This window comes from Drosophila rhopaloa, unplaced genomic scaffold, assembly GCF_018152115.1.
Source record: "Drosophila rhopaloa isolate 14029-0021.01 unplaced genomic scaffold, ASM1815211v1 contig_203, whole genome shotgun sequence".
Lineage (NCBI taxonomy): Eukaryota > Metazoa > Arthropoda > Insecta > Diptera > Drosophilidae > Drosophila > Drosophila rhopaloa.
In genome coordinates this window covers 2,528,781-2,548,784 of record NW_025335088.1, presented here as the reverse complement: position 1 = coordinate 2,548,784, position 20,004 = coordinate 2,528,781, and the positions used below count along the sequence as shown (strand labels likewise).

Below are 20,004 nucleotides of genomic sequence, written 5' to 3'. Positions count from 1 at the left end.
TTTGTTAATATCCTTTATATTACAAATGACCGTGCTGGTTTTATTGTCTTATTCTTTTTATACAAATCCAATAATATATAATATTATCCTAAAAACTATGTATATCTAACAATTTCCAATAGGTCAATTATATAACGACACTATGACCACTGGTTCACAGATGTAATTCTGAAAATCGAAGATCACTTCGTAGCGTGATGCGGAAAGGTAGATCGACAATCCTTAATGTCGGAAATTATTATAATACCCTCTGCAAGGGTATAACAACAAAATGATATTTAAAAAAATGTTTTTTTCCGATTGTTGCTATTGGAGCTATATAATATAGTCGCCCGATCCAACTCGTTTCGACTTATATACTACCTGCAATAGAACGACTTTTGGGAAAATTTAAAGCAGATAGCTTTAAAACTGAGTGACTAAAATCGACCCAGCTTCATTGTTTTTAGTAATATAGGCATAGAAATAGAAATAGTTGTTTTGTAACAACTATCGTCGGCCTGACGATGTTTGCTTCCCTTCTTGTTTTAAAGAAGGAATTTGTCCTTAGTCGCCCCGGATCAGCCAAGACGTACAAATATATACCATATTGTTTGTTGTTTTCTATATAAGTCGCAATTGGATTTTAAAAAGTCTCCACACATTATTATTACACAATACAAATACTGTTTGCTTTGTGCTTCTCAAGGTAAAGTAATTGGGCGTTCTTTCTAAATAAGTTCTTTCACTATTCTTCAATATTTAATACAACATAGTTTCAGAAATTTACTGGTGTATTCAGGTAACAGGTACATGTAAGTAAATCAACTGGAATTATCATTGAAAGTTTGAGACGATCTTGAATGTTTCAACATGTTGGCGACATCTTTCGATCCACTCATTTTTTTAAAGAAACAATATAATTTTGAGTGCAGTTTAGTTTTAACATTAAAGTAAAACATAAAGAAAACAAAAATGGCAAATTAAATTTTTTGAAATTGATAATTTATAAATATACTTATTGAAGCCTATTTGCCGTTTCAAACTTTATTCTTTATTTTATAGGTTGGACAATTATCTATCATAGTCCATTTAAAGTAATCGGTTTTTTCATTCGCCTCAAAAGATATGGTTTTTGCTAAAAAAAAATACCTAAACACCGCCACTTTGGGTCGGATCCCACTCCTGTTAAGGGACGTTAGTTTTGACCTGGTCATTTCCCTGGCCCTCTTTTTGCCAAATATATATATTTTTATAACCGTGCAGAGAGTATTATAATTTTGGTCAGAAGTTTTTAACACACTGAATTACACTTTTACGACACCATAAAGTATATATAATATATTCTTAATGAGCATCACTAGGAGAGTTAAAATAACAAAGCCAGTGGACAGTCTTTCTGTTTCTATACCGTTTGCGAGCTCAGTTTCAAAGCTTGAGACTAGAAACATTTGCAATATTTCAAAAGCGTAAGCAGATCAGATTCAATTCTCCTTGCTTATGTCGTGAGGATATACAGAATCTAATCAGCGTTCTGTATAGTGATCTAGTCCGGTCGAACTTACGTATATCTATCAATATATAAGTCTTTAATTATTTTGGTCTCGACTCTTATCCTACCCTGGTGAAACATTCTGCAATGTTCCCACCAATTGGTACACGTTTTTTTGAGGAACCTGCGTAGTATAGGTACCAAATGTGCAGCTGGTTTAATCCCTCCATCATCGTAGTGTTGAGTGAGACTCCACCAAGTTTTTGCGGCTGCGTCCAACACCGAAGCTTTCCCGGCTTGTTGGCGTTGATCACCAGGTACCAATTAGGCAATAAGGATATGCAAGGCCGAACTCAACATCAAAGAGTTCTGATGTTGTGTTCGGTATTGTATATCCTTTCCCAGTTTTCGACGCATTTCGTCGTCCAGATCCGGTTGACGCAACAGCTTTCTATTGAGGAAACGTCCGCGCTGAAGGGCTGTATGTGTGTGTTTTTGTTTTTGTTATCTTAAGGGGTTAAATTCCATTTTTTTTTCCAAAAAAATAGGAATGTTTAGATTTTTTAGGTATGCAGCAATTTTTTGTTTATTACATGAATGATTATATTTTTTGAAAGTTCAGTTTGTTGACAGTGTTTGTGAATAAATGTCGAATAGTTTTTAAGGGGTAGCTGTTTCCCTTAAACGCCTCTTTTGGATAATAATAATAGTTCCCTATGTCGAACTTTCTTTCTACTGCTCGAATCTCTTGAAAATTTGGGGAAATGTTGTCAAGAAGTGGTTCATCAAGATTAAGCAATAAACAAATTTTCTGATTTTTGAAAATGAAAAAGGAATATAACCCCTTAAATCTTTTTAACATTTCTACACCTTTAAGTGCTTTCAACATCTCTCCGGTGGCTTCGCGAGTGCATCGTGATTAACTTGTGTTTGGAATAAAAAACTTTTAAACATTATTTCGGTGCTGGTTTGCTTTTATTGTTTTTCTATTGCCTCCATTTTAAGCAGTTCTCCTCGTCGTTGGGCGCTGTTGGAAAGGCACGCACTCCAACGGTAATATCTCTCTCTGTCTACCTCTCTGAATATATCTATGAGGAGTTAAACATCGTTGCGGAGTTGTTGGAACGGCAAAACTTAACTTTGTTACGGTCCCGACCTATCACTTTCTCTGTCTATCCCGCTCAGAGTGTGTCTAATATCTGAGTTAATCGGTGTTACGGTCCCGCTGTCTCCCTTCTCGTTTCGAGGTGCCCAACATCAAAGTTAATCGGTGTTTCGCTTCCGCTCTTTTGATTTTTGTCCGCTATAGTTGCGCAGTGGTCCGAGTGATAATGTCTTTCTGCTCATTAAAAAATTGCAAGGAAGTTATCTCGGCTGAACAGCAGAGTATTCCCTACCATACATGTGATAAAATTTATCACGCAAAGTGTCTTGGCTATTCTGGCCTGGTGGCGGTGACATCGATAAGAGGAGTGGCGTACGATACTACTGCGATGAGTGTATCATATATGAAAACCAGGCAATATTTATTAGGCGGCTCACAAAAAGCAGTGTTACAGAATTAATCCGCAACTGCACTAAAAATACCGACCTGCTTGTGGCGCATGAATCTCAGCTCATTAGTCGCATGCTAGCTGAGCCCGATTTCTATGGGCCTTCTATGGAAGGTGCCGCGATTCGCTTCCAGCTCAGCTGCTAATATTAGGTGCCACTCAAATGGTCCTAAGATCGGGGGCAAAAAGTGATTCAGTAACCGAAGTTGCTGGACCTGATGTGCGCCGCCAGGAATTTCCGCTCTGCCCGATCAAAATAAAGTAGTGGCCCAACACTTCATGTTGACTTGACGGTTTACCGGACGATACAGGTAGTGCAGATACAAATTCTGGAATACCAAAAAAGTCGCATGTGTGGTACCAAAAACGGTAACTTGTGTTCGGGTGCTCCAGCTAAAGCATGTATTTGTTTCACGGCTCGCCCCAGACCTCTCATCAATGGATATTACGGCTTATATCCGTAACAAAATCCAAGTTGATGATCTGGAGTTTGAATAATTTAAATTTTCTTATGCTAGGAAAGTATCATCAATTAAGATCTTTATTTCTTGTGCTTATTTTGCATCTGTGTGTTCTGCCAGTTTCTGGCCCGAGGACATATTTGTAAAAGATATTTGTCTTGATTGCTGTCGACTCAACCCTTTCGTCTAAATTACTAACTTTCGAAGAATTTAATGACATCGAATTTCTATGTATAAAATTATCGTTTCCTGGTAGTTTTGTATATATTACTTGTTATATATCTTAGTTTTGTATTTACGCAAATCACCTTTCCGTTATTCAAAAAAAACTGTCAGATCGAGATCAGTTTTTAGTATTAAATGATTTTAATATACCTAGTATGACATGGTCCTCAGACGAAAACTCTAATATTTTAATTCCTTTAGCGCAGCATGACTTTATTGACGGCTTGCTTGACATTGCGCTATCCCAAATAAACCATGTTCAAAACTCCTTAGGTCGTTTACTGGACTTGTGTTTTGTTTCAAATCCAGAAGGCGTTTGTCTATTAAGAACATCACCACTTACACTACCGGAAGATCCCTATCATCCAACTCTAGAGCTGACTGTAGATGCGAGAAAAGAGCTGAATAAAAAATGATAAAATGAATGAATAAAAGGAGTTGTCGCATATAAAAAATGTTAAGTCCAGTCTTTTCAATAAATTTCAAATGTGCGGTTCACAATCTGCCTTCTCTCGATACCTAAGGGGTTTGTCAAATTTTACCGTGCCTAACGCTTTTCACAAGATCCAAAACACTTTTATAGTTTGGTTAACACTAAGCGTAAATCAGCCTTTTACCCAGCATATCTATCATTTGAATATTGTACGGCAAATACTGATCAGGCAATTGAAGATCTATTTGCCCAGTTTTTCAAGACAACATATTCCGTCTCATCCCAGCCATATCCAAGTCAAACTTAATTGTTTGTCCGAGGTTAAGCGAAAGCTCCCTTCTCTTGGATCTCCATAAAGTTAAACCAGTATATTCACCGGGTCCTGACGAAGTTCCAGGCTGCGTGCTTAGATACTGTGCTGAAACTCTGTGTAGACCTCTGCACAAATTGTTTACCTTATCTTTGTAAACTTCTCACTTCCCCTTTGTTTGGAAGGAGTCATTCGTTATTCCCCTTCATAAGAAAGGAAGTAGATCGAATTCAAGCAATTACAGAGGTATATAGAAATTATCTACCATCCCAAAGATTTTCGAAAACGTTATTACACCCCACTTGCAAGATTGTAGATAAATTTTATCTCCATGTCAACATGAATTTATAGGGCGAAGATCAACGACGACAAACCTTTTGTAATAAATGGCTTCTAAAAAAAAAACAGACTGACGAGTTTACACTGATGTTAGTAAAGCGTTTGATTCAGTAAATCACTCGCTTCTTGTATTTAAGCTAGACTTATTAGGGTTTCCATGCGACTATCTAACATGGATCTTAAGTTCTCATTGTGGTAGGACTCAACGAGTCCAGCAGTTCTGACTTACAAGCGGACCTAAATGCTTTTCAAACATGGTGTTGTGAAAATCTCTTGGATTTAAATAGCGCTAAGTGCAATGTAATGACATTTTTTAGGGTGAATACCCAATAAATACGAGGCAATACGGTGGGTGGTGATGCGTTGTCTAGAATCACGCATGTAGATGACCATGGCGTCCTTTTTGACCTAAAACTTAAGTTTTGTGTTATATAGACCGGATAGAGTCTGTGCAAAACAACTTTTTATTATTTCCTGTACGTTACTGGAAAAATGCCTGCTCACGCGCATTACACCATATTTAAGAGAACAAAACTTAATCCCAGCACATCAATTCGGGTTTCGTGAAAGCCACGGAACCATCGAGCAAGTCAACCGGATAACTCCAGAAATTCGTACAGCCTTCGAACATCGGGAATATTATAGTGCGATATTCCTCGACGTCTCTCAGGCATTCGACCGAGTGTGGCTTGAAGGCCTTATGCATAAAATCATAACATTACTGCCAGAAAACACTCATAAGTTACTTAAGTCGTACCTCTACCACAGAGTCTTTGAGGTTAGATGCAATACAACGACATCCAACGAGTATAACATTGAAGCCGGAGTCCCACAAGGTAGCGCACTGGGCCCTAGCCTGTTTGTCCTATACATAGCAGACATCCCTACGAACGAGAGGCTGACTACGTCCACATTTGCTGACGACACCGCAATCCTCAGCCGCTCGAGAAGCCCAACTAGAGCAACAGCTCAACTGGCTGATCATTTGGTGGTAGTTGAGAAGTGGCTATCAGACTGGCGAATCAAAATTAATGAACAAAAGTGTAAACATATAACGTTTACCCTTAACAGACAATCGTGCCCCCGCTAACTTTGAATAGTTCGCAGATTCCCCAAGCCAGCGATGTAACATATCTCGACGTCCACCTCGAAAGTCGCCTAACCTGGCGGAGGCACATTGAATGCAAGAAAGTACATCTCAGACTTAAAGCTAGCAGCCTACACTGGATTATAAATTCTCGATTACCCCTGTGTCTGGACTTTAAAGTTCTTCTCTACAACTCCACCCTTAAGCCCATTTGGACCTACGGCTCCCAGCTCTGGGGGAACGCGACCAACAGCAACGTTGACATCATACAGCGCTCACAATCAAAAATCCTGCGAACAATCACTGGGGCACCATGGTATGTTCGGAACGAAAACATCCACAGGGATCTGGGCATACCACCGGTCAAAGATGAAATAGCAAAGCAGAAAGCGGCCTACCATAACAAGCTTACACTGCACCCAAATAATCTCGCAAGGAACCTAAGACGGGTTTCGAACAGAACTCGTCTGCATCGTAACGATCTACCAGCCCAGCAATAAATTTTAGGGCCCGTTAGTCTAAATTCAGTCTACGTGACATAACAAGTTAAGTTATATTCTTAAGATTTGATATACTTATTGTTAGTCTCATATAGAGAAGATTCAATAAATAAAGCATATATTAAAAAAAAAAAAAAAAAAAATTTGCTGTACGCGGCCTTAACTGGAATGCAAGCCTTATTTTACCATCCTACTCTAGTAGACTTCTTCTAATTAATCTACGATCCGTATTAAACCGTAGAACGATGCTTAAGCCGGATGCACTACTTTTATTCATAAACTTATTCACGGGGATGTGGAGAATAGAATTATCAGGAACTTTATTCCTCTTACTTTAAATCATTATAGATCAAATATGATATGCATTAACCTTTTAGAGTACTGTGTAGTGACGCAGATACATTTGTTTTCCGCGCAGCCAGCTGCTTCGCTAACACTCGGACTATTCTTTCCGTCTGATAAGGCTAAATAATTAACTGGTTTTCACCATCCACGCATAATGCGACGATCTATGAACGTTGCGTGTATGTTTATTATTTATTATTAATTAGAAGGTTAGATTGATTTCCCAAGCATGCTCAATAAATGTTAGAAATGGACTTAAACCAAGTAGACCCGTCTTGCGGCCGCCCTAGCTGAACAAGAGCAGAGACAAAGCCGTATTTTTCGGAAACCATTAAATACAACAACAGGTCAAAATTCTTCACTTGGCTGCGCCACAATTTGAAGTGTACCGGCGGCAGTCAGCCACAAATGCATGTGAACTTTTCAAGCCATATAAAGGCAGCAGTTCGAATTATAAGGCTGTCCGATTATTAGTAACAAGATTAAAAGACCAGTGTCGTATAACACGGTACTTAATTTCGATGCTATAAAAGCCAAGACAGAGTCCAAGTGTAAACGGGGCCTTAAATGATTCGTCACTGAAAGCACTTAATGAGTGCGATTAAAGTACTTTTCTGATTAATGTGAGCATAAAGCTCAGAACGAACAGGAGTTAGACTACGAATCTACAGCATGAAGAACTCTGCAAAACTGAAAGGAAAAACCCTGTTCATTATCGGGGCCTCCCGTGGAATCGGCAAGGCAATCGCTTTAAAGGCGGCCCGGGATGGAGCCAATATAGTCATTGCAGCCAAGACCGCTGAGCCGCATCCAAAGCTGCCCGGAACTATATACACGGCAGCGGAGGAGATCGAACGGGCCGGAGGTCGGGCGCTTCCCTGCACTGTCGATGTGCGTGACGAGCGGCAGGTGCAGAAAGCCGTAGAGGCGGCGGTGGTGAACCACGCCAGCGCCATATCCATTACGGGAACCCTTGACACGGAAATGAAACGCTACGATCTCATGCAGAACATCACCGCCAGGGGAACTTTTCTAGTATCAAAGACTTGCCTGCCTTATCTGCTGCGCAGCGAGAACCCTCACATTCTGAACCTTGCCCCCCCACTGAACTTGAGTCCCAAGTTGTTCGCCAACCATAAAGCCTACACAATCGCCAAATACGGCATGTCCAAGTGCGTTCTGGGCATTGCGGAGGAATTCCGTGCACAGGGCGTGGCCGTAAACGCGCTCTCCCCGCAACACGATTCACACCGCAGCCATCGAAATGCTCAGCGGATCAGGAGGCGCATTGTACTCTCGGAAGCTCGAGATAATGTCCGACGCGGCCTACGCTATATTTCCAAGGAATACACTGCCCAGTTTTTTGTGGACGACGAGGTACTGCAAGACGTGGGCGTGAACGATTTCGCTGGATATGCGTGACATCCGGAGAATGTATGTACACCTGTTGGCTACGGATATTTTTCTTGACGAAGCTGGCCCTTCGACCAACCTGTAAAGCCAGGAACACATGTATAAATATTCCTTTAAAACAACAGAATGAACAGCTGAAAAAAATTGTTGTTTGCGAAACGCAATGGATTTAAAGTTTCTTAATGATACTCACATTTGCTTTTGCTTACATTTTTACTATCATTTAGATGCCGTCGATTTGATGTTATTCTTTGACACTATCAAAAAGTACAATTCCAGTATTCTAATTTTATTCAAAAGTATTCAGTGCAGTGAAGGGCACATTTCCGAACCTATAAAGTATACATATTCTTCATCAGATCAACAATCTACAAAAAAAAAAAAAAAGACATGGTCAGGGCGGCACAGCGAAAACTAACTCGTGTCACAAATAAAATTGTCATCACCCCAGCGACTTACGCCGCCTTGTCACTTAACGAAGAGTAAAATGCGACACGTTGCACGCGTTTATCTCAGGACTTAATACGTTTTTGAGTGCAGTGGTATTCCAAGCTCAACCTAAAGACCTACCATCCGCCTTAGGATTGTAGGAGGCTAAAGCTATTATCGAACGTATGCCATTGAGAAAAATAAAACTTACGTCATAGTTATGGCAAAAATCAGGGTCGATCTAAACAATAAAAAAAGAAAAGAAGAATGGATGCAACCGAATAGTGAGCATGCTCCAAAAATAAGATTTAAACCTGCTTACAGATACATCTTCAAATGCAGCCAATTAACTATGGGTGCAATCAGACCGGTGGCAAACAAGCACAAAAAAGACAGAGCCAATCTAAGCTGACAGGCCAAAAAACCCAACGAATAAATAGTGCTGGTCAAAACAACACTGAAAACAAGGACCAGAATTATAGGGCCGCAGCAATTGCCGAAATGACAGATTTGGATGATGACAATGATTCCGCTGACAAAATGACTTACTGAATATTTTTAGATGGCGCTTCCTTTCATTAAATCCATGTGGCGACTGGGAAAAAATTTTATATTTTTATTATTTTTTTTAATCCGGGACGGCAAAGAATTTCGTGAGCAGGAGAGACGAAACAGAGTTCCAAGTTACTGTTACTACAGTTATCAGAACAGTTACTTCACACATGTATACTACATTGTACCTCAAACATATGATACTGAAGCGAAATGAGCCGTTTTCGATCTCACGCCACATACAGAAGATAATAATCCGGTTTATTATAAGGTGTATGAGTGTATCAGATTTCATTAACAATGAATTCAAACAGTTATTGAAAGATGAAATTATTCGCCCATATTCGACCCATATAACAGGTCAACATGAACTGTAGAGAAAACAGAATCGACGCCGCTGCGAAGAAAAATCAACGGGTTGTTGATTCAGAATACTGAATGAGCAACTGTCGCCGATCGATACCCAGTCCCGAGTATTCCCATGATTCTAGCAAACCTGGGAAAAGCCAACTTTTTTTCCTCTCCTAGACTGATCGCTGGTATACCACAAATCTATATTCAGTTCAGTCCAGTTCTCAGTCAACAGTGAATAAAACGAATTTTTTTTAAGACTAACGAAGAACACGATAGGCATATTGACGAAGTATTAAAATGCTTGTGCCCATATGAGGGCTGCACAAGGCTGACATAAGTTTAAATGCGAAGAACGGGACCAAAACAGACCCATGATCCAAAAAACTTATGTAGTATCAGATCGTTCCTTGGTTTGGCAAGTTATTATAAAGCTTTTGTGAATGACTTCGCATCGATTAACACGCAGCACCTAAAGTAGTGCCAGGACCTCAGATGCCTCAGATATTACAAAATTTAGATTTAGATATCTATAGTACGGCTTCAGCTCAAGAGTCTGATTATACTGAAACTCTGTGAAATACGGTAGAAGCAAGCAAAACACAAAGGTCGTGCTAACGTAAAGTCCTTCTGGGATGTATACCAATCGCTGGTCTGTCTGTTATGCAATTGTTTTAATGGAATCAATAAAACGAAGTCATTTGAGCACTAACTACAACTATGCTGACTAAAACCAGAAAATGTAATCTGGCTAATTAGATGTAATGTATTTTTCTTTAGACCCCACTCACAACATATGAACATATTTTGTTCACAAAAGTCAATTTTTAACCGATTTATAGACTGCAATAAAAAATTATTGGTATTATTATCCTCAGAAGGGTATCGCAGCGTTAGTGATCATTCAACCAAATATTCAGTTTTATCAAGAAAAACCTGTTGTTGATTAGATTTTAATAAGTTACATAAGTGATAAATTCGTGGCCTTAGCAAACAGTTTAGTGAATGAGACACCTGTTAGTGTATTAAAAAACTTCGAGGAATTAAGCAAAGAGAAAAAGTGTGGAATTGCTTGGTGTGCTAAATTAATGGCCACCATGTCAAAAAATCTATATTACTTAAAAAAGATGACCGATAAAAATGAGATGTGAAAGCCCCTTTAAAATGTACCATTAACTGGTTCTATACTTGCCATCGCTGAATATGGACGTTTTCCACCGCTCAATACCAATAATTAACGCTAAATCAATGCGTTTCGCAGATCCAAAGAAATTGTGCATTTCGTCCTTTCCTCTGATATGATAAAAGCTTATCAAATAGTTAAGTAATCAAAGTGGGGATTATTTAACTTATATGTATAATTTTTCCGGTAATCAACTCTTCAAAAGCCTATATCCATTCACCTGCGATCTCCTTTGTGAAAATGAATGGCGATTTCCTTCCAGAGATGGCGATAGAATTCTAATTATACGATAAATATGGACTATAGATTACGGATAGTATTATTATTGAATTCACTGAATACGTTTACAGGCCAAGAGCTATCGAATGGATGGCTTAAAAACAATGTTTAAAATAACAAACACAATTTTTATTAAGGCATTAAATTGTTTTATACGACAAAGAAATCCCGCTACGGGTTATCTAGGTATAAATTAAAAAATTACGAATATAAAAATTTACATTTACATAATAGTGCTAAAATAAGTTGTTTTTAACATAATTAAAAATCACTTTTTCTTGTTTCGTTTCTTTTTCTTGTCTGACCCATGAACTCTTTTTTTTGTAACGCAAACGCGGCAGAACCAATCATCATTGTCCTTAGGTGCAAAAGTAATACCTACACAGATCCTAAAATTAAATCTTTTTGTAAGTAAATTTTAGGATAGCAGATTTGGATTACTATTATCATACCAGTGGTACCACGCATCGCAGCCATCACATCCAATCATAGCAGAACCATCGTCTACCTTTCCACAAGCAGGGCATATCCATATACGATTCCCTTCGGCGTCAACATATGATGACGGGCGACTTGTTTCTGCAACTTTCAAGCTATCTTCTGGAATATTTGTGGCAGGACTGAAAGAGCCCCTCCTTGGTGCGGGCCCTGCACTATTGGTCATTACTGATGAAAAGTTATTTATAATCGGATTAGGATTTAACATCAATTGCTGTGGTAACAAAACAGAACTAGCCGAAAGCGTAGACGAAGCAGCGTTACTGTTATTAGAATTCGACAACCAACCGGCTGAATTAGATGAAGTTTGTTGATGACTTATCGGAATCTGTGTTGGCCTCGTAGCTATTGGGGTGGGTAACGGCGCGGAACTATTAGAACTGTTGTTTAAAGAGGGTGCCGTGCTGGAGATGCTCAATAAATGTGTATCAGCTGAAATCAATTAATTTTTGTATTAGAAAACAAAATAATTCAAATAATTACCCGACTTACATTGTTTGTTTTTAGGTGGCCCAGTGACTAATGGGGAAAAGCGAGCTAGCTCCGGAGAATTATGGCGTTCACGCTCAATCTTGTCTACGGGAATTGTAGTGGTCTGTTTTTCTATTTCTGTATCAGAAGCCTCTGTGTTGTTTTCCGAAATTGGAAGCGGTGTAGATTTTCCACAAAGTTTCAGTGTTAGTTTTGGTATTTGGTTTGGAGACGGCTGTAACTTAGGAGACATTGCACGTGTGACCGTTACCGTCGGTTTTATAATCATTGGACTTAGTTTCAACACAGGTGCACTGACGAGTACACTTTGAGCAGATCCAAGTTCAACATGCTTTATTAATGGCACCCTGGGAAACTCTTCTGCTTCATCCGGTATATGGATTAAAATCTAAAACGATATTTGAAACAATGTTAACGAAGCGCGTGGGAACATCATTTTGGAATCGTGATACAAAAACCCGTCTGTGTTAATACACAATTGTATCAAGAATTAGCACTTCCTAAACCGAATTCGGCTTAGGAAATACTTATAACCATTTTTTTTTATAATGGAATTGTGACCAACCTGCTTATCCTTATCCTTTTTCTTTTCCTTTTTCTGTTTTTTTTCAAGCCCTTTAATTTTTCGGTCGGTCTTATAGGACGTTATGCCGATTCGATCTTTTCTCTTTGATTTATCTTTTTTGTCCTTTTTTTTTTTAATTTTGCCGTCCTTAATCTTTTTAAGCTTTTTATGATGTTTGCGACCTTTAAGATCTATCGACATTGCTCCAGTTGGTGTGATTGTAATATCTTCGTAGTTTGCAAATGTTGGCAAAAATTTCTGCTCCTCTGAAATGTTCATATGATTTGTCAGAATGGGGTTTATCCCCGATGTAGCGGCCCCTGTCAAGCTACTAGATGGCACCTTATGAGATGAATAAGCAGATCCACAATCCACTCTTGACAATGGGATGAGATCGGCTCCCCCAGCTAAACTGAACTTGTCACCACCTCCCATAAAATTTGGCAAGTTGAATTGCGGAAATGATGAAGATGAAGGAGATGCGTGAATTATGTTTTTAACATCGGGAAGGGTCATTTTAACCGGCTTCTTCAATTTTTTGATTGATTCACTGGAGCTTGAAAGCAAGTTATTTCTTATATCCAGATGGGAATCATCTTCACATATAGATGTAGACGGTGCAAACGATAGAGGCTGTATCAAGCTTGATCTAGGAAGGATTGGAGATGATAATGGGGATTTTCTTTGAGCCAGCTGCCTGTTTTGTATTGATTCATCTGAGTCATCGGAGACCTCAATTGGATCACCAAGATTTCCAGAAGCCTGCACTAATGGTTTTTTCATAAATTTAGGTGGAACCAAGTCATTGCCACAAGTTAAAGCTTTACCTAAAGTCAAAACAAGTTAATATTACATTGATATTTTTATTTACCCTTAAACTTACAATCGGCCAATTTCATTGAGTCTGGAACCAACGGGGCAACGTTGCAGTAGTTTCGATCCATTTGCAGGTCCGTCTGGGTAGACGATCGTCTCAGGAACTGATTAGAATCAGTATCTTGAATATAGTAAATAAAAAGGAAAGTTATTTTAATGTTAAAGCAAGCGGGTTGACTAAAACACGGTTCGTCCGAGCATTATTGGGCCTTCAATGTGTTAATTGTAAAGCCGCCTGAACTTTCCTTTCTCACCTGCTATGGCCAATATCAATAACTGTTAATACATTTTTCCAGATTTCTAACTTTTGATTTTTATTGCACATAATAGTAATAAGGTAACCCAACCCGGTTCATGTGTCGTCTTATATTTGAAGTAAATCTAAGTCGCGACTTTATAAAAACTCACCCAAATAGAACTACGAGCCTAAAACGGATATGCATGTTCCACGATTATCACCGTAAAAATTGCTAACATACCTAGCCTGATAGAAGCGCTTGCCACCAATACATTGCTAGAATTCAGGAAGTTGAACTTAGCATGTCTGGTTAAATTCCAGAGAAGTGGTTGTTTTTAGTCTTTATTCTTTGGATTTCCATCAGTGTTTATAATGCCAATGCAAATTCATACTTAAAGTTAAACAATAAATTTGATGAATATTGGTATATTAATATTTCCTTCATGTACTTAAAAAATTGTGGCCAATGAAACAAAGTCAATTTATGTTTTCACCTAAAAACATCGACTTGTTTGGTTGCCTTTCTAAAATGTGAATAGCTTGTTAGAAATAAGAATAAAAGATCCATGGATCTCTGATACTTGGGTACACTTAAAATAATAAGGCCTAGGTAAAAAAATTTGTGTTTTGCTAAAGCATACACACATTACATACAAATTTGAGATATCTGTTTTTTCCCGACAGTAATCAAATTATAAAGTAATTCTCAATTCTCTAGACTCTCAGTTTTGAAGCTATCTATCTGGATGAAACTTTCCTATTGCAGTCTATAAGACGGGAAAGATCGGACGATCATATCATTTAGTGATTTTCTAAAATTTCAGAATTAGAGTTTTAGTTTAATAAACATCGGAAACTATCAAAAAATGTATTTGAAAACCGACTTCGCTTATAACAATTCAAATAAAATAATTTGATAGAATATTTAATTTTTGAAATATCTGCTATAATATCAGATTCCCTTTCTTATGGCATTTTTAAAAAATTAAATTTTTTAGTTTTTTGAAGTTATTACTAACCGACTACATTTCGATTTCTATGCCTATATTGCGCTGCATTTTGCCATCGTTTCTATGGCAGCTATATAATATTGTTGTCCGATTTAGTTTTAACAAAACTAAAAGCGTAATTCTGATATAGTAAATAATTACTATATCTCAACGAAATATTTTGATAAATAGAAAAACAGCAAAATAAATTATTTTTTTCATTTTATTTTTTTTATTTTTCGATTTTCCTATGGGAGCTGCATGATATAGAGGTCCGATTTTAATTTAATTAGCCTGCATGTGTCTGTGCCGACCGCGGTTTTCAGATCGTATTGAATAATGGGTGAATATGATTTTGTTTTTGCATTTCTAAGCAGGGTTAATTCAGTGTAAAGTTTATAAATGAAAAATTAATTTCACTTTTAAGAAAAAGAATTAACCAATTTTGTTTACAATTCGAATACTTACAGAGGTGGAACAAATAATAGAACCAAATTTTCCTTTGCACTTTAAACCCAATCAATTGCTAAATGTGTACAAATACAAACTAACAGCTGATAGAGCACTGATATCCATACTTTATTTTGCGCTCCTTTTTGAGTCGCGCACGCTTCTATTACTTACAGAGTCCATCTTTTTAAGATAGACTACTTGTTTTGGCTGAAAAATATAAAAACGCGATCGATTTAAACCTAAATTTTGGATTAGAATCTGTTTATTTCGAAAATAAAGATTTACTTTAAATACTTTAAGGTAAGCTTAGCAGAAAATTTAAATGTTGGTAAAAACCCGATTATATTCAGAATGGGTTGCAAAGTGCACTTCACAACTAATTTAAATAATATAAAAAAAAGGGATTTTGCCGTTTACCAAGGCGATGAAGAATCTAGGCATAATGCAACCTACATTTAATTTTTTAAAAGGCCTCTAAACACATTGACAGCATCGTTTTCCAGTTGCTTAATAAAAAAATCTTTTGAAGGCAAATTCAATTCGTCAATATAAATATCGATAAGCTACAGCCTTATAAGAGCACCGAAATCTAAATAATACTTTGTGATCTAACAAACTAAAAATAATTTTTTGTTGTTGTTGTTGTGGTTAAATGCGCCCAAAAAAAATTAATTAAAAACACTCCAAAAAAATGTTCTACAGATTTAAAGGGAAATACCATGCTAGAAAGTTGGCTTTAAGCTTCGGTAATTGATCTGATGTTCTGGATATTAGAACACATGTAAGTACCAGACCACTCTAATATAATAATAGTTAAAAGAGGACTATAAGTAGGATAATGACCTTAACACGAAAAGCCCTTATTAAAAGAATTTGGTATCTTTAGATACTCAAAAAAATTGAGTGGGGTGCCAGTAGTCTCCAATTTTGATATAATCTAATTCAATCAACCTGATTTTGCGATCAGCTTTAAAAACTACCACTAAATATAAAAAAACCGCTAATACAGTTTAAGCATTTGCAAGAAATCTTTGTTTTTTATATTTAAGAATATCGTTTGTACAATTTTCCCCAAAGACAAATATTCAATTTTTTTGCAAACAAATTTTTATAAATTCATTTTGTTCTATATCAGTTTTTTTCAGTGAGAAACATTTGAAAAAACGAACGATTGTAAATTAGAATTTATAAAAGATTTTAATATACTGTACTACTAGTTTTTTTTTATAAAATGATAAAGTTTAAAATTTTCATTTCAAACCTTAAGGAATAGTTAATAATCGCGGAAAACCGAGCCTGGCTTGTTATCATTTATATTGTGTGTATACATTTATTAAGACAATAAAAACCTCAATCTTATTTGTTCAATATACGTAAAAGCATTTTGCAGTTTACAATTTTGTTTTGGTTGTTAATAAAAAAATATTTATTATCTTAAATTATTTCATCAATATAACGTACCAGCAGAATCTTTATTTGGTGGACATCTAACGGCATCAGGAACCGATCCATCTTGACCTGAGAACGCTATAAACGGCGTAATACCGACTCTGTTACTATTATTGCCAAATCCGACCAGACCAGTTACAGCAGGAAAAAGACCAGGTCCCGAAGGTATCAGGCCCGGTCGCGGCGGAAAGTGCAACAACGGAAGCAGAGGAACCATTCCGGGTTGGTTACCTGAGTACATTGATGTGTTTGATAATGTGCTGGAAACTGCCATAAATGGATCTGGACAGGGTACAATATTCTTTTTTTTAGGAGCGTAAATAGAAGAAGTTATTGTTGCGGTTTTTTTTTCTGTGGAATACACGTTGTTAGTGAATTCCTTTATATTTTCTGGTATGCTAGTGTCATATTTTGATTTGTTCTTTTTTCTTTCCTTTTTATCTTGTGCATGAAAATTTTGTAAAGATTCACTCGAGACTTGTTCAGAATTGCATAGGTTAAGAGGCTCTGTTGGTATTGGGACGTTCAAGATATTTTGGGACACGACCATCACAGATGAGGAAGGCGGGAGTAAGATTTCATTCGTAGATTTTTCCCTTTTTGCAGATTCAACCAGGGAATGTGATGTAAAATTGGTTTGTTTTAATAGATTTTTACCGCCAGGTTTGCGGCCTCGTTTTTTTGGCTTAACCGAATCAATAATTGACATTTTAACGTCTGCTTTAGGTGAGTGTGGTGTTTGATTCAATATACCAAAATGGTTTATCTTCACACTAGGAACGTTTATGTTCTCTGTATTCAGCCCTAACGGAGGTGTAGGTGTTATTGTAGTCCCAGATGGAAGACTTATTAATGGCGAACCGGATATTGAGTTACCAAAAACACGTACTCCCATTCCTGGCGGTCCCGATATAGCGCCACCATCCTGACGAATGGTTCGGGGTTTGGAAATTTTCTTAAAGATATCCAACTTATTTCGTTCCGGTTCGCATGTGTTTTTTTTGTCCGATTCAGAAATTGGAGATGGTTGTGTTGCACCGTGCTGTACAGAAAAAATGGAGTTTTGGGAATTACTCGCAATCTGCTTTATAACCCCAGATTCTTCACTAGGGATATTAACTGAAAGAGGATTTTCTGTATTTAAAATCGTATCAGAAGGAAATGCGCTCATGGTTTGAGAAGTTTGTAAGTAGCCAAAGCTTTTCGCGTCATTTTCAATCTGAAGACTTTTTTGCACATGTTTAGCCTGCTTTTTTAGCATCTTTTCTAGATGTATATTACTGAGATCAGATGAGCTGTTACCCCGGTTAACTCGCTTCTTAGACTTTTTTAAGTGGAGCATTTCACCATTTGAATTATCACATTGGTTTTTTGAAAGTTTTTGATACAATTTTAAAGCTTTTCGCTGCGATTTTTCCTCAGTTTTACATACATTATTGAATTTATCTTTTCGGCCGAGTTCGCCTGTTAAATCTTGTTTCTGTTTTTTACTCTTCTTAGATGTTGTAGAAGACAGTGCGGCTGACATCGGAATATTCTTAGAATGCAATAATAATGAGGCCTCGGTGCTTTCACTTGTCAATAATGCAATGTTTTGGTTACAGTTTTTTGTTTCTGAATGTTGGTAAGGTATTAATTTTTTTGAGCTTATCGCTCCTTCTGTTTCAGATTTAACCAACTTTGGAGAATATTCCAAAGGGTGGACAACTATCGACGCGGGAGACGGCGCATCCAGACCTTTGTATTTTTCTAGAAACATAAAATATGAAATTGTCTTAAGCTAATTTATTAAGAATAGGTCGTACCAATTATGTCCGGTATGAAAGCTTCTGGGAGTTTCCCTTCGATAGCTGGACTAATAAATCCGCCTGTTGTCATTACCACGCTGCTCATTTCTCGGACTGAGCGACCAACATCCGAGTCAAAAGCATTTGACGGAAAATTTTTCATTGCGTTGGGAGAAAGAGAATTAATGTGATTGTTGCCAGGTTTTGTCATCGAACTCGTCACATCAAACTCTGAATTTAAACCAAATTCACGTTTTTGGGAAAATCCCTTTTGAGCATCAGCTTGAATCTCCCGTGTTTCAGGGTCCTGCATTGGTGGCAAATACTCAAATATGTATACAGGTCGGGTTAGGGTTTCTGCGCTTCCAGGCTTAAGGAAGTTCATATTCACAGCTTTTCTAATAGGGTATTCGGGAACATCCCGGGTGAAACCCACTGGCTCGACATTTCCAATATAATCCAAAAGCTCTTGAACATTTATGTTCAAACTTTTCATACTAAGGCGTGCGTCCTTAATATTGGGCCTTATTCGATTTGCTAAAACAATGAAATAAATTACGAATTATGTTATGTGAATAACCTTTTTCCGATATCTATCAACTTGTAGCTCGGTTCACTTGTCGAGTTTTATTCTATACGGTCTATACGGTCATTTCATTTCAAACGTGACACCCATTTTTTTTTAATGAAACATAAAAAAATACATATTTCGATAGATAAAATTACATGGAATGGCTCTCTAGAGTTTAATTTGTATAAACATACTTATAAATAAATAATTAAACGAAAATGGGCGATTTTGAATGCATTGGTTTGGTTAACTACACTTACCGTGCTCCATATGACCATGGAGGTCTCTGGCAAACTCCTGCGTAAATTTTTGCATTACATCTTGTAACAACTCCAAAGGTGCACTCAGTGTGCTGCTGTACCCAATAGTTTGTGCTATCTGCGCAATAACAACAAGGGTCAAATCTGAAGAATATTTGTCTGCCATTGTTATTCTTCCACATCTATTTTTTCCGTCAACGGTGGTTGTTAGGCAGCGACCAAGAAACGATGTATCGTCAACATCGGTTACACTGTAGATTGTTTTCACAATTAAGCTGCTATAAGAATCGATGTTAACCAATACTATCGATTTATCCAAATACAATATTTGCCCTGAAGCATTCGATTCACCTCATCTACGAAACTGTAATACGCCGTTCGCACTAGGCATCACTTTTTACCGTTCGTTACGAAAACGTTAAAACAAAATGTTATTCTTTTGGATTTTATTTTATATTCAAAGATTTTAAATTGGTTTGTGCCAATTCCTAATACGATAATCAACGTACAAAATCACACTAATTTAGATGAAGAAGGCCTATAATTCTAATTATGCCATCTAATAGGCTTTTGACACTGTACTGGTGTTGTTGTTAAAGCCAAGTACTCAAATCGACGAAAACTGTACGCCAGTCATGAGAGAGAGCGAGAGGCAAATAGCTGGCGTTCACTTTTCGTCAACGGTTTTTTTTACCTTGGTCCTCAGATCGACGAAAAAACACCAGTCTGCGGAAATGAACTTTGGGTGAACCCTAGCGAAAAGATTAAAAAATATAAACTTTTGGCGTGCGCTTTTCACTGAACATTTTAAAAAATGGAGTGAAAAAATAAAATAAAACCGCAAAAGTCGATTGCAGGAGTCTACATGTGAGGAAAAAATAACATTACAACTATC

At 37.3% G+C, this 20,004-nt stretch overlaps 1 protein-coding gene and 1 pseudogene across 2 annotated transcripts; one reads left to right on the top strand and one right to left on the bottom strand.

Moving 5' to 3' along the window:
• Positions 1–6,495: 6,495 nt before the first annotated feature.
• LOC108038874 lies at positions 6,496–10,956 on the top strand (annotated as a pseudogene).
• An 82-nt stretch (positions 10,957–11,038) lies between these two features.
• LOC108038873 (transcription initiation factor TFIID subunit 3) lies at positions 11,039–19,375 on the bottom strand. 2 transcript variants are annotated; one of them, XM_044460557.1, is made up of 9 exons: positions 19,110–19,375; positions 18,297–18,815; positions 16,504–18,240; positions 13,370–13,483; positions 12,487–13,313; positions 11,922–12,309; positions 11,718–11,861; positions 11,384–11,597; positions 11,039–11,320 (listed from the first exon to the last, which is right to left on the bottom strand). In XM_044460557.1, the coding sequence occupies exons 1-9, from the start codon at positions 19,273–19,275 to the stop codon at positions 11,200–11,202; spliced, it is 4,230 nt and encodes a 1,409-aa protein (XP_044316492.1). In that variant the 5' UTR covers positions 19,276–19,375; the 3' UTR covers positions 11,039–11,199. The 2 variants fall into 2 exon arrangements, with proteins under 2 accessions (XP_044316492.1, XP_016971228.2); XM_017115739.2 differs by having other exon boundaries at positions 11,384–11,861.
• Positions 19,376–20,004: the final 629 nt, after the last annotated feature.